This window comes from Vulpes lagopus, chromosome 17 (assembly GCF_018345385.1).
Source record: "Vulpes lagopus strain Blue_001 chromosome 17, ASM1834538v1, whole genome shotgun sequence".
In the NCBI taxonomy this organism is placed as follows: Eukaryota; Metazoa; Chordata; class Mammalia; order Carnivora; family Canidae; genus Vulpes; species Vulpes lagopus.
In genome coordinates this window covers 25306831-25320519 of record NC_054840.1, presented here as the reverse complement: position 1 = coordinate 25320519, position 13689 = coordinate 25306831, and the positions used below count along the sequence as shown (strand labels likewise).

General features: G+C 41.5%; 1 protein-coding gene across 1 annotated transcript in view; it reads right to left on the bottom strand.

The window, feature by feature from the left end:
• PARL (presenilin associated rhomboid like) overlaps nucleotides 1-13227 on the bottom strand; it is a 47330-nt gene extending 34103 nt beyond the window's left edge. Inside the window, exons 1-4 of the mRNA XM_041731608.1 lie at nucleotides 13064-13227; nucleotides 3556-3751; nucleotides 2742-2882; nucleotides 240-288 (exon numbers count right to left, since the gene is read on the bottom strand). Of these exons, the coding sequence (XP_041587542.1) occupies nucleotides 240-288; nucleotides 2742-2882; nucleotides 3556-3751; nucleotides 13064-13188 (511 nt within the window). The 5' untranslated portion in view covers nucleotides 13189-13227. The remainder of the gene's footprint in view (nucleotides 1-239; nucleotides 289-2741; nucleotides 2883-3555; nucleotides 3752-13063) is intronic.
• Nucleotides 13228-13689: the final 462 nt, after the last annotated feature.

Here is a 13689-nt window from a genome sequence, read left to right as displayed (position 1 = left end):
AAAGATTATTTGATCAGTATCATACTAGGTCAAATTAGAAAATAAGTGATCCAGAACATCATGCACACCTTTATGTCACACTACTTTTTATAAAATATTACATTAGCCTGAAGGTACAGACTCTGTCTTCTAAACCACTGGTGAGCAGGGTACACAAAAGCCATTGACTGTGACATACTGTACCTTTTGGTTTGATTTCTCTTCCCTTGAATGGCTAAAACGTGTAAGCTAACACAAACCTGTCACAGTCCGCTGGCCATCACTTAGGTTATTCCACCACTTGTTAATCTAAAACAGAAGGAAAATTGCCTATCACCATATGGTAAATACTTTCAGGCTAGGAAAATGAAATTGCTTTGTGCATAAAAATATTCCTGTGTAAATATTACCAATAAACAGACAATAGATATGTGGCAAAATAGAAACAGGTGATTTAGTGAGGCTACAATCTCCATGCAGAGCCGCTGTTTAGCTCTGTGACCTCAGACAAATAATTTCTAAAAATGGAGACATAGGTACCTAGCAATATTGTGAGGAATATTAATAACATAAAACACCTAGCACACTATCAGATTATATACAGGTATCAAGGTTAAGTGATTTATTCACCAAGGTCCAATCGAGTTTTAAATTCTAGGCGCCCAAAGGGGCACCTGGGTGGCTCAGTTGGTTGGGCATCTGCCTTCGGCTCACACAGTGATCCCAGGGTCCTGGGATTGGCTCTGCATTGGGCTCCCTGCTCAGCGGAGAGCATGCTTGTCCCTCTCCCTATGCTATTACCCATGCTTATGTGCTCATGTATGTACTGCTTGTGTCACTTTTCACCATTCTAAAGAACCAACTTGGGCCATCAAAACTTTACAATATAGAGGCAACTGTGTGGCTCAGTTGATTAAGCGTCTTGGTTTCAGCTCAGGTCATGGTCTTAGGGTGTTGAGATCAAAACCCGCGTTGGGCTCCACCTTCAGGGCAGAGTCCACCTGAGATTCTCTGCTTCTCCCTCTCCATCTACCCCTCCCTGCTCAAGTGCAAGAACACAAGCTCACATGCTCACACACTCTCCTCCCTACCAAGCTCATGATCTAAAATAAATAAAATCTTTAGGGATCCCTGGGTGGCGCAGCGGTTTGGCGCCTGCCTTTGGCCCAGGGCACGATCCTGGAGACCCAGGATCGAATCCCACGTCGGGCTCCCGGTGCATGGAGCCTGCTTCTCCCTCTGCCTGTGTCTCTGCCTCTCTCTCTCTTTCTGTGACTATCATAAATAAAAATTAAAAATAAATAAATAAATAAATAAAAAATAAAATAAAATCTTTAAAAATACTTTATAATATAGACATGCTGGAAACCTGTAGCTTTCTAAGGAATCCAGCATTATGAAACAGGTGTTACTAACTTCTTAAACATACTGTTCTGAATTAATCACTGTTAGCTACTGTGGCTTTCACATGCAAATAATCACACCCATTGTCCTCTTGACACAAAACCTCTCTAAACCAGGTAAGGCTCAGGCTTCTTGCATTTGTCTATGGGGAAGTGAAGAAGTGAAGAATGAATACTTCTTTGTACTTCAAAGGACCCTGAATTATCATTAGGAGAAAACTAATAGGAGAAACTCTCTCACACACACATATCAAAACAAATAAAAACAAACACAAAACAAATCAACAAAAAACAAAGGTGCTTGAAAACCAAATGAACCTGGATCCACACATTAACTTAGGGCCTCCCTGCTCACTTAAGTACTGTCAGGTGAAAGAAGTATGTTTTATCTTATAGGCAGTATTTGTAAAAAAATAAAAAATCAATTAAATTGAAAGAGGGTCACCAACTTGCATACGAAATAATGAAAAGCTCTAAAAGCTCTATATTTTGTGCCCTTTTCAACTTTATCCTGAGGGAGAAATATTCTACAGTGGGTAGTTAACAGAGGTGTGTAAACATCATGTCACCGAGTAGCTTTTTTTTTTTTTAAGATTTTATTTACTCATTTATGAGAGACACAGAAAGGCAGAGACACAGGCAGAGGGAGAAGCAGGCTCCTCGCAGGGAGCCTGATGTGGGACTCGATCCCAGGACCACACCCTAAGCTGAAGGCAGACACTCAACTGCTGAGCCACCCAGGCGTCCCACACTGAGCAGCCTTTTAAAATCCACATAACAGGGGATCCCTGGGTGGCTCAGCGGTTTAGCGCCTGCCTTTGGCCCAGGGTGTGATCCTGGAGTCCCAGGATCGAGTCCTGCGTCAGGCTCCCGGCATGGAGCCTGCTTCTCCCTCCTCCTGTGTGTGTCTCTGCCTCTCTCTCTCTCTATCATAAATAAATGAATCTTAAAAAAAATAAATAAATAAAATAAAATCCACATAATATCTCTACACCTAAGGCATAGATGCTTTGAAAAAAATGCCTGCGATTCTACTACATACTCTAAAACAATTCAGCAGGTAATGCAAAACAGTAGCCCTTAAACTTTGGTAGAGCTGAAACCCCAGCCCATTAATTTTTAGCAACTATCCAGTGATTTTTGATACATGTGGGTAGAGGGACAAACCTAGAATACCGTCAAGTACATTACTGCCAGACGTATAAAAAAGCACTGATATTGCAATGAAATGACCCTAAAGAATACTAAGTTCAATAACTTTGTATCCCCTGATGTAAATGTTATCATCATTAAAAACACTTAACAAATAACCAGATTTCTAAACTTGTGATCAAGTAGAACAAAGAAAGCCATGTTTACCTCCTTTCTGAAGTCTCCTTCCTTTTGTGGTCTTATGCTATCCAACCAATCAGCTTTTATACCATCAAAATAACTCTGGACTCTGGATTTCAGTGATTCATACTGCCAAATAGCAGCTGATCCAAATGCACAGCCTGTAAACTATATAAAACATATCACAAAATAAATTCAAAAGAAAAAGAGATCAAAACAAAGATCTAAGAACAATATTTCATTTTCATTGCTTCTTGCAAAATCAACAGAAGGAACAGAAACATCTGGCATAGTGAAACTTAATTAGGTGAAAAGAATATTTAACTGTTCTCCCCATTTTATTAACTTTACTGTACCCTGGGGCCTGTTTATAGTTAGAAATTTTCAAATAAAATTCAAAATACCACATAAAATGTTATCCCAAATAAGAAAGCCATAAGTTTCTTCTGCAGGGCATACAGAAGTGAATCAGATTCTAATAGCAATTATTAGGAGCACCTGGCTTGCTCAGTTGGGTAAGTGTCTTTGATTTCAAGCTCAGGTCACGATTTCAGGGTCATGAGACAGAGCCTCATGAGCCCCCAATGGGCATGGAGGCTGCTTAAGATTCTTTCTCTCTTCCTCTGCCCCTTCCCCCCACGCATGCATATAAGCTCCCTAAAAAATAGTAACAATAGCAATTGTTAAATTCTTGTTTTCCCAAAATCATTCATGACTCCCCAGATACCCAGATGCTTTAAATCCCCTTCTACTTGTCTTTAAGGGAGCCCAAATAAGACAAATATACTTCCTTACTACAGCAGCAGCAAGATAAATAACTCCTGGTGACATGAGCACTTACCCCAACAGTAAAAAACAAGGGCTTCACAAGGGTCCTTATAGGATAGGGAGAAGGATAAAAGACTGTTTCTTCTACAGGAGGAATCAAAGCACTTCTTTTGTATGCTTCACCACTTGTTCCTGTGTCTGATCTTCGGGGTTCAACCTTCCTGGGTGCTTTTCTGAATCCACATTTTTGCTGAATAAAAAAGTTAAACCTTTAAGGGGAAAATGAGAGATTAGCAACAGCTGCATTTTGCAAACATTAACCTCCATGACCCTCACCCTCGGCCTGCATCTGCTCTCCTTCCATAGCCCCCAAAGAAGCCAATATTCCTACTTCCAGCTAGGGTTCTAAGTCAAAATACTGAACTGTGCCCTTCTAGAAAAGGGGACAGAGACACACAAACCACAGCAACTTTAAAGTGAATTTGTCTGGATTGTTAACTTGTGTTATCAATCAGCAAAATTATTTGTCTCCCTCCTCTACACACAGTTCGGAGTCTGGGAAAAAGCTGGAGAACTCGGGATCCCTGGGTGGCGCAGCAGTTTGGCGCCTGCCTTTGGCCCAGGGCGCGATCCTGGAGACCTGGGATCGAATCCCACGTCGGGCTCCCGGTGCATGGAGCCTGCTTCTCCCTCTGCCTGTGTCTCTGCCTCTCTCTCTCTCTCTCTGTGACTATCATAAATAAATAAATTGAAAAAAAAATTAAAAAAAAAAAAAAAAGCTGGAGAACTCCAACTTGTCAGTGTGAATTTGCACAGAATGGCTTTGTTATTTTGTTTGAAGTTTGTTCAATTTCTAGGACAAACATTTAAATATAAGGATTATCCTCAAAGTCACTCCAAATTCAAATAATTGCTTTCTTTTATAGAAATACTGATCATTCTAAGTTGATGGATTTTCCCTACTTCTCCCCCTATTTATATCACTCAGCTCTGGGGACACCTGCCAAATGTTTTATAAAGGGTTTTGTTGTTTTGAGTCCTCATAGCTTGACCTCAAAACATTGACACTACTGACCACACTTACCAGCCCTACCCAGTTCCTGTAAGATCTCATTCCTTTTCTTCAAATTCACTTTCTTGATGGCTTCTCCCCATTCTTCCTATCCCTTAGTGATAGATACGTTCAAAGTCTCCAATAGTTCCTTTACATGCTCTTCTTTCAAACTCAACCCATATAAATTCATGAAGAATTTTTTCTTTTGTAAAATTTCCTTAAGTAGACAAAGTAGAGGCCCTTTCCTGTTTGTTCTCATTGTACTCTAAATATACCATCCTCCTAGACTCAAAGCTCCTTGAAAGCAGAAATCAGACAGGCCTTCCAACATTTTAGCTGAATAAATGTATTTCTGTGGCCAGTGATGACTTCTAAATATATTTTCTTAGTCCTAATTTCAATCTTGTGGTCTTGTATTTCCATCTGTATACTGAATTTGATTTGGATATGCTCTTATTTTAAAACCAATATATTCAATAAGAAACTCCTCCTCTACAAACAGTTCCATTTTCTGACTTCCTCAGTCTTTCTGAGAAAGACTTTCAGAGAAACCACAGCTCTCTCAATCGCTGAAGTTAAAAATCTAAATGTCATTTTGGTGTTTTCTCCTTTATTTTTACCATCCAATTAAAAACCAACTCTGTCAAATAAAAAAAAAATTTCACTCTTAATCCCTCACTTCATGCCTGTAGTACAGCAACAATTTACTTAACTTCAAACATTTTAACTTGTATGTTGTTCTTAAATCACTTTTCCTCATTCAATAGTCCCCAGATGCCTCCTCAGAGGACCAAAAATCTCTCGAGTTCCAATACAACTCCTAGCTCATCTCTTCTGACCTAGAATGCCCTATTTCCTCATTACTTGAGGAATGCCCATACCTCATTACTTCCAATATTGCCCCACTCCAATTCATCTTCATTTTATTAAACACAAATGTAGTATCATTCCCCTGCTTTAAACTCCACAATAATTTTTCATCCTCCCATCAAACTCAGCAATGCTACTCCCTTGTTCTGATACATCCCTTTGTTAAAACACTCTTGTGCCCCTCAAAATTCAGTTCATCTATCTCATCCTCCAGGAATCATTCATTAACCAGGGTGGGTGTCTCCTTTGTACTCCTAGAGTCCTAAAGCATCCTGTATAGACTCTTTTGCTTATGTGAGAATTATGGCCTGTACCACAACTAGACAATTACTTTTGTATTCACTGTATCTCTATCACCAAGATCAGCCCCTAATAAAGAAAAGATCAATAATTATTAGAAGAAAGAAGGGGGTCAAGAATGATCGTTCTATTTTGAATAACTGAAAGGAAGATGATACTATTCACCAGGACAAGGGAAATCAGGGGGACCAAAATAGGAACTTGGAAGATAAGACATGAAGAATTCCATCTTGGGCAGTCTTTCAAATGCTTGTCGTCACAGCAGCTCTATTCTAACAGCTAAAAAACCAGAACTTCAATTCCTATCAAAAAGGGAAAGGACAAACTGTTGTATATTCATACAATGGAGCACTACTTAGCAAAAAACAAACTACTGATTACACACCATGGATAAAACTCAAAAACATTGTTGAGCAAAACAATGTTTATCTTTAGGTGATGGTTCCACAGGTATATACATTTGTCAGAATCCATGGGCTATACACTTAATACTTACACAAAATATTGTTAGCAACTGTAGGATACCCAGGTAGTGTCTAGTAGATATCTGGAAAAAACTGAAACTCAGAAAAATGGCATAGCAACTATTATTACTATTACTTGCCTAGTATGCTCTTTCTTCAACACTGAGTCCACTCCACAGTTCAACTTCTCAGAAGTCACATGGTGAGGATGGGTGATGGTGATAAAGGAATTTGCCTTGAAACCTTTAATAATTCATAATTTATACTTCCAAATAAGTGCTATTCCTTTTGAGGAAATCTATTTGGAAAAGCAATGCACTTATTCAAAACAAAGCAATGCTGCTTTGAATGGCTCTGAACTTCCTTCATAGCCCTGTTACCAGTATCATGAATATCCTTTAGCAAATACCATTAAACAGCTAATCCCAAATCTATTTCTTTTTCTATTGCCTTTTTCTGCAGAGGCTAGAAAAGATAAGTACCTTCACTTTTCCAGCCTCCGTTATGGCACAGGGTAGCCATATTAGAGTTCTCGAAAAATGAGAGACTTAAGAATTTTTATGTGCCTCTTGGGAACATTTGTTTCTCTATAACAATGGACATATCATTAGTGTCATTACCATAATCCTCCCCCCTTCATTTTTGCCTTGAATAAGGCTGTAATGCCTAGATTTGGGGCAGTCATCTTGAATGCCAAGAGAAAGGCCAAGGGATTAAAATACTAACCTTGGGATTTTTGAGCTACTGAGCAGAGAGCAGCCACTGACCTCCATCATCTTATGCTAACTACCCATCCCCTCATTTATTTAAACAGCAAATTTACTTACAGCCAAATGCATTCCTAACTGATAACACCTTTAAAGTGGCAAATGTTAATCCCTTGCGTTTGGATTTTTTATTTATTTTGGGGGAGGGGATATAATTTTTATTAAATAATTAAAAGTAACATAGAGCATGGCTGGTAAATAAAGTACCACCACTTCGGGTCAAAAGATAAAGGTGTGACATAAAGTAACAAGAGTATGTTCCCTTTAAAGACCACAAGTTAAATAAAAGTTAAAAAAAAAAAAAGTTAAAAAAATAAAATAAAGACCACAAGTTGTAACCAAGTGTTGTTTTCTAGCATTTTTTTCTTATTAGACCAAGAAATGTGAAGGATGAGACCCATTTACATTTCCATTAGTGTAATACTAGAAGACACAAACTCAATCGATTCTAATAAAAGATTACTTCTATAGCTTATCAACTCATTTAAAATTCTGAAGTGCAGGGCACCTGGGTGGCTCAGTGGTTGAGCATCTGCCTTTGGCTCAGGTTGTGATCCCTGAGGTCCTTGGATCAGAGTCCTGCATCATGCTCCCACAGGAAGCCTGCTTCTCCCTCTAGGTTTCTGCCTCTCTCTGTGTCTCTTATGAATAAACAGAATCGTAAAAAAAACAAAAACAAAAATTCTGAAGTGCACGTTTGAAAAGAAACACAAATACACCAGTTTCGGAACCTAACTTTAAGCAAAGCCAGACCTTTTGCCTTGAATAATATTTACCTTAGAAATAAGCGTGGGATGGTGGAAGGGAATAAAGGGGAAAGGAGAAAAAATGAGTGGGAAGTATCAGAAAGGGAGACAGAACATGAGAGACTCCTAACTCTGGGAAACGAACTAGGGGTGATGGAAGGGGAGGTGGTCGGGGGGTGGGGGTGACTGGGTGACGGGCACTGAGGGGGGCACTTGATGGGATGAGCACTGGGTGTTATTCTATATGTTGGCAAATTGAACACCAATAAAAAACAAATTTATAAAAAAAAAAAATAAGCATGGGGCCAAGGACACTGAGAATATGTTACACAAGTTGGGCCCAGGGTTAAGGTCAGATGCAGAATATATATATTAAGAATATATACATATGAAAAAAGTATATACAGGGACATCTGGGTGGCTCTGTGGTTTAGCTCCTGCCTTCGGCTTAGGGTGTGGTCCCGGGGTCCTGGGACTGACTCCGGCATTGGGCTCCCTGCAAGGAGCCTGCTTCTCCCTCTGCCTGGGTCTCTCATGAATAAATAAAATCTTTTTTTTTAAGTATATACATATTGGGAATTATAATTAGACATACAGAACTTGTTCAACAGGGGTGCCTGGGTGGCACAGTTGGTTAAGCATCTGCCTTTAGCTCTGGTCATGATCCCGGGATCCCGAGATTCAGACCGCAGGTAGCTCCCTGCTCAGCAGGGGAGTCTGCTTCTTCCTCTACATCTCCCTCTCCTCCTGGCTTGTGTGCATGCTCTATAATAATAAAATCTTAAAAAAAAAAAAAAAAAAAGACTTGTTCAATAGAACTAAAACTGGTTCACTGAACACCTATTCCTATTATCTGGCACATATTTATATGCCGCAGGAGCTGGAAAGCTAAAAACTTTATTTCCCAGGGTTGATCTACCACAGATTTGGGGAAAACTTTAGTATCCATACAAATCACCTGGGTGTCTTGTTAATATCAGATTCCAAATTAGTAAGTGTAAGGCGGAAAAAATAGGAGATTCTACATTTCTCAACAAGCTCACAAACTGACAAACTTCAGCTTGGAGGATGGATTTGGCCCTTCAGCTAAGAGTGTTTTTAAATTTTTAAAAGAGTTATTTAAAGGAAAAGAAAGAGTATGTGACAGAAACCATATGTGAGCCTGTCATTTTCTACCTGGCCTTTCACAAAATAAGTTTGCCACCCCTATCCTAGACGAGGCCTAAAATGCTAGTTCATGAACCACTTACAATGGAGCTAGAACCTAATTCCTGGGCAGCCCCGGTGGCTCAGCGGTTTAGCGCCACCTTCAGTCCAGGGCGTGATCCTGAAGACCCTGGATCGAGTCCCATGTCAGGCTCCCTGCATGGAGCCTGCTTCTCCCTCTGCCTATGTCTCTGCCTCTCTCCCTCTCTCTGTGTCTCTCATGAAAAAATAAATAAAATCTTAAAAAAAAAAAAAAAAAAAAAGAACCTAATTCCTAACAAAACTTCCACTTCAACTAGAATGGTTATATACAGGGTAATCCTATCTGACTAGGACTAACAAAAATTTGGACTTATAACAAAGAATTTAAACACAAAAGTTTCACTAGATCTGACAGTAGGGAACGTTTCTCGCTGACTCCCAGCATCTAAGTCCTTTCCCCCTGTTCTAACAGTACACTGGAATTTCCAGCCATTTGGTTGGGAGAGGCACACCAGCTCCTGACTGGCTTAAACCAACCTAGAAAGCCCCTACTCCTGCCAATTTCGAAGGATTCAAAAATGGACACGTATCCCAAATCAGGCAAATCTAGTCCAGTGAATTTCAAGATTTTGTTTGTAATACTGGAAAACTTTTTTCTTTCTTTTTTTTTTTTTAAGATTTTGTTTATTCATGAGAGAAAGAGAGAGAGAGCGAGAGACAGAGACACAACACAGGCAGAGGGAGAAGCAGGCCCCATGCAGGGAGCCCAATGCAGGACTCAACACCAGAACCCCAGGATCATGTCCTGAGCCAAAGGCAGCCGCTCAGCTGCTGAGCGACCCAGGCATCCCTGGAGAACTTTTTCTGCTGGATGTGAACCTAAGAGTATACAGCCCCAAGAGCTACTACTGACAGCCATCTTACAACAAGGAGAGCATGCCAAGAGTAAGGCCAACGTTTAGGAAGCAGAGCCAACCCATGGAGAAAAATGGAATCCTGGTGACAATCTGAAATACTGAATCTTGCCTCATTAGAAGCCAGTCCTACTTCTAGACTTAACCGCATAAGCCAATAAATTCCCCTAATTACTTAGGTTGGTTAGAGTTGGGTTTCCTCTGTTAGTACAAAAATATTTTTAGATCAAGTACTTCATCACACATTGTAGGAAAGGTACATTATGTTCGTAAGGAGCTTTTGTTTTAAATTTCTTAAAATGCAAAAACAAGGAAAAAGCATCATAAACGTTTCTAACTGCAAAATGTTTGAGATCATATTTACAAGCTTAGGTTCTTTAGCTCTACTCATTCATATCAGTACAAAAAGGAGAAAAATAAATGAATAAATCACTTACCTGAAAAAGGTTCAGAAAACAAAGAGAAACAACATGATAAAATGGATGGTGTGAGCAGAGAGTAGAAAGGGAGAGGACCACTAGAGGCATATACATATAACCCAGGGAACCCCCTATAGTTCTGTTTAACATGATCCCATAACTTTTAAATAGGAAAAGTCGGGATGCCTGGGTGGCTCAGTGGTTGAGCGCCTGCCTTTGGCCCAGGGCATGGTCCTGGAATCCCGGGATCGAGTCCCACATCGGGCTCCCTGCCTGGAGCCTGCTTCTCTCTCTGCTTATGTCTCTGCCTCTCTCTCGCTCTGTCTCACATGAATAAATAAAATCTTTTAAAAAATACATAAACAAATAAATAGGAAAAGTCGTATCTATGAATTAGTTGGCTTAATGAGTGAAAACAGTCTTGTGAACTGTTTTTAACAATGCAACTTAGATATATGTACAAGTCAGCACTAATGTCTGTTACTACAGATTTTAATGAATACATTGAGTAGAAATGGCCTAATGTTCAAATGAAGACAACATGTGTCTAAGCATACAAGCAATAGATTCATTACACTTAAAAAGAAATTAAACGTATTTAGGGGAGGAGGAATTCTACATAAAAACTTTCATGACAAAATTATTCTCTTAAAGCCCATCTTGAGTCAATAGATGATAAATTAAATAGAGAAAGTAGCTGAACAACCAACTACTCTCTTGGATAGTTCCATACAACTGAAATTGTGCAGGCTTCTTTCAAGCCTAAACCATTTCTTAGAAGTGCTGCCAGAAATTTGATAATGGTAAAGCTTCTGAAGACCCTAAGATTTTCTTTTTTCTGCAAAGGGACAGATAGCAAATATTGTAGTTTTTATGAAGAACACATTTGTCACATATTGTTTTGCTTTGCAACCCTTTAAAAACATAAAAATCATTTTTACCAGATGGGCTGCATTGGGCCTTCCATAGTTTACAGAACTCTTCTATCATTACTTGTACTGCAAATTTCCAGCCATGCTTCAGGTCTATCACATCAGAATGACAAGGATTGGGCCCAGAACTCTGCTTTTTAACCTTACCTCTAACTATAGTCTATATACTAATATTAGAACCACAGGAAGTCAAAACAGAGCAAATAAAGTTACATAGAAGGTAACTCCTTCTTCCTATTTAAGTGCTTATTTCCAGAGTTGAGCCGCCATATCTATTTCAGGCTTACCTACATTCTCTTGTAATGCACATTTTTCTATACAACCATAAAAAATGTCATTTTCAAACTTTGCAAATAAAAGGCAAACTTAAAAAAAATAGATGCTAACCTTCCACATCACACTTTCATTTGTTTTTTTCAAATGGTTTCCAATTTTTACCAGAAGCTCTTCATTAGTCAAGGTATTTTTCCTTTGCTTTCCCTTAATACTTATTTTTAATATTAACACACCTGTTGCTTCCTAATAGTGATATTCATTTTTGCTCCCCCCACCCCCAAACCATGCAATTTTCACAGGATTTGGAAGAAATTATGGAATCTGGACCACTGAAATCTCCACCTAACCTCCAGATGGGATTCTCCATCTCCCCAGGAGTTTAAGGTTAGCGCCTGAAGTTCCAATGTTAAGATGTGTCACGAGGTTAAGCTACAATGTATGCAAGTTTTCACAAATCCCTAATTCATTTGGGAGTGCTTGCCAAGAAGTACAGGTTTTTCCACTCCCTCAACCCCACAATTTCTGAGTTGATAGAACTGGGATGGGGCCTGGGAAAAATCTACAAACATTCCAGGTGATTCTTAAAATCAGGCAAAAACTCCACCACGTATGAGCCTCCACTTGCCACTGGCTGACCACTCTGTTCAACACTCTACCTAAACTTGCTCTACCATCAATCAGATGGGATTCCAGGCATCTGGAACCAACTCAGGGACTGGGAAGGTTCGAACTTGAGATTAAACAACTGGAACAAATTTCGAATCAAACCACATCAAAATCTCGGACAGCCGATTTCTTTTTTTCTTCTCTTAATTCAGAATTGAATCAACAACAACAAAAAAAAAAGCAGCAAATATTGAGTATACTCTTCATGCAGCTTCTACTTGGGTAAACCAATATTGTAGTTTTCTTTCCAAGTCATCTGGAAACCAAATATTCCATGGTCTCCATTCTCCAACAGAGAAGCCTCTCCTAAGACTTAGCAGAAGGCAAAGCAAATGCCCATGGACTCCGTCTTCCCTTAGTTCTCTAAACGGTAAAGTTAGCTCGTAGGGCAGCCCGGGTGGCCCAGGGCGTGACCCTGGAGACCCTGGATGAGTCCCGCGTCGGGCTCCCTGCATGGAGCCTGCTTCTCCCTCTGCCTCTGCCTCTGCCTGTGTGTGTGTGTGTGTGTGTGTGTCTCATGAATAAATAAGTAAAATATTTTTTTAAAAAAGTAACTTGTAGAACACAGGCTTATAAAGACGGATAGAGTCAGTTCTGCTATTCTCCCATCTGTGTAACGGCTTTACTTAAAAAAAAAAAAAAAGTGGGTCTAATACCTTCTTCGCGGGATTATGAGGCGTGGCACGCAATTAGCCCTCAGAGACTAAGCTCCCTTCTCCTCACGTCCTTCCCGTTGGGAGAGGGGCAGACGGCGCGGGCTCACGGGAAGCGGCGCCGCGGTCGGTCACGGGCACCCCGGCTCGGCGCACGCTGGCACGGCGAGATGCGAGGGCTGGCGAGAGGGCAAAGCGGGATGCATGGAGAGAGGAAGGGAGGGGTGACGACGGGGGTGAGCGAAGGCAGCCCCGCAGGCCCGCGCGGCCTGCGCCCCCGAGGATGCTCGGCCGGAGCTGAGGGTCTTAGGGGAAAGAAGCCCGGTCATTACCTGCGTCCGAGCAGTCGCGGCGGGGCCAGGGCCGCAGTGAGCTCCTCGCAGCCGCGACCGCCCGCCGGCTGAGCCCACGCCGGGCCGCAGCCCCAGCCTCTCTGCGCCCAGCCACGCCACGCCATCTTCCCAACCTCTGCCCCACCATGGCCCGACCTTACCAACTCTTGCGGCGGAACCACTTCCGGGGCGGAGGAAAAAACCATAGAGCGCCGGAGTGTGCAGCCTAGAGCGCCGCCACGCCGGGCTCGGCGGAGGCCGGAAGCTCGCGAGGCCTGGGGGGCGGGGGGGCGAGCTCCCCGCGGGGCCGGGCGCGCACGTGGGGCAGCGCGGCCGAGTGGTCGGGAGGAAGAGACAAGGGCAAGCCAGCGTTTACCGAATAAGGCCGCCTATCAGGCCCGCTACCCAGGTTACTGCGCTTAATCTCCGCCAAACACTTGAGGCGGATACGGTCACCCCTGGCTTACAGAGGCTCAGAAGGGAATGAGTGAAGAAACCATCATTGCAACCCACGTGTTCCTACATTATTTCTTTTTTTTTTTTTTCCTGCGGTGGGGGATGGCGGGGGGAGGGGGGCAGAAGGAGAGAGAGAGAGCCCCTCCCTGGGCCTGGATTTCTGGACCCTG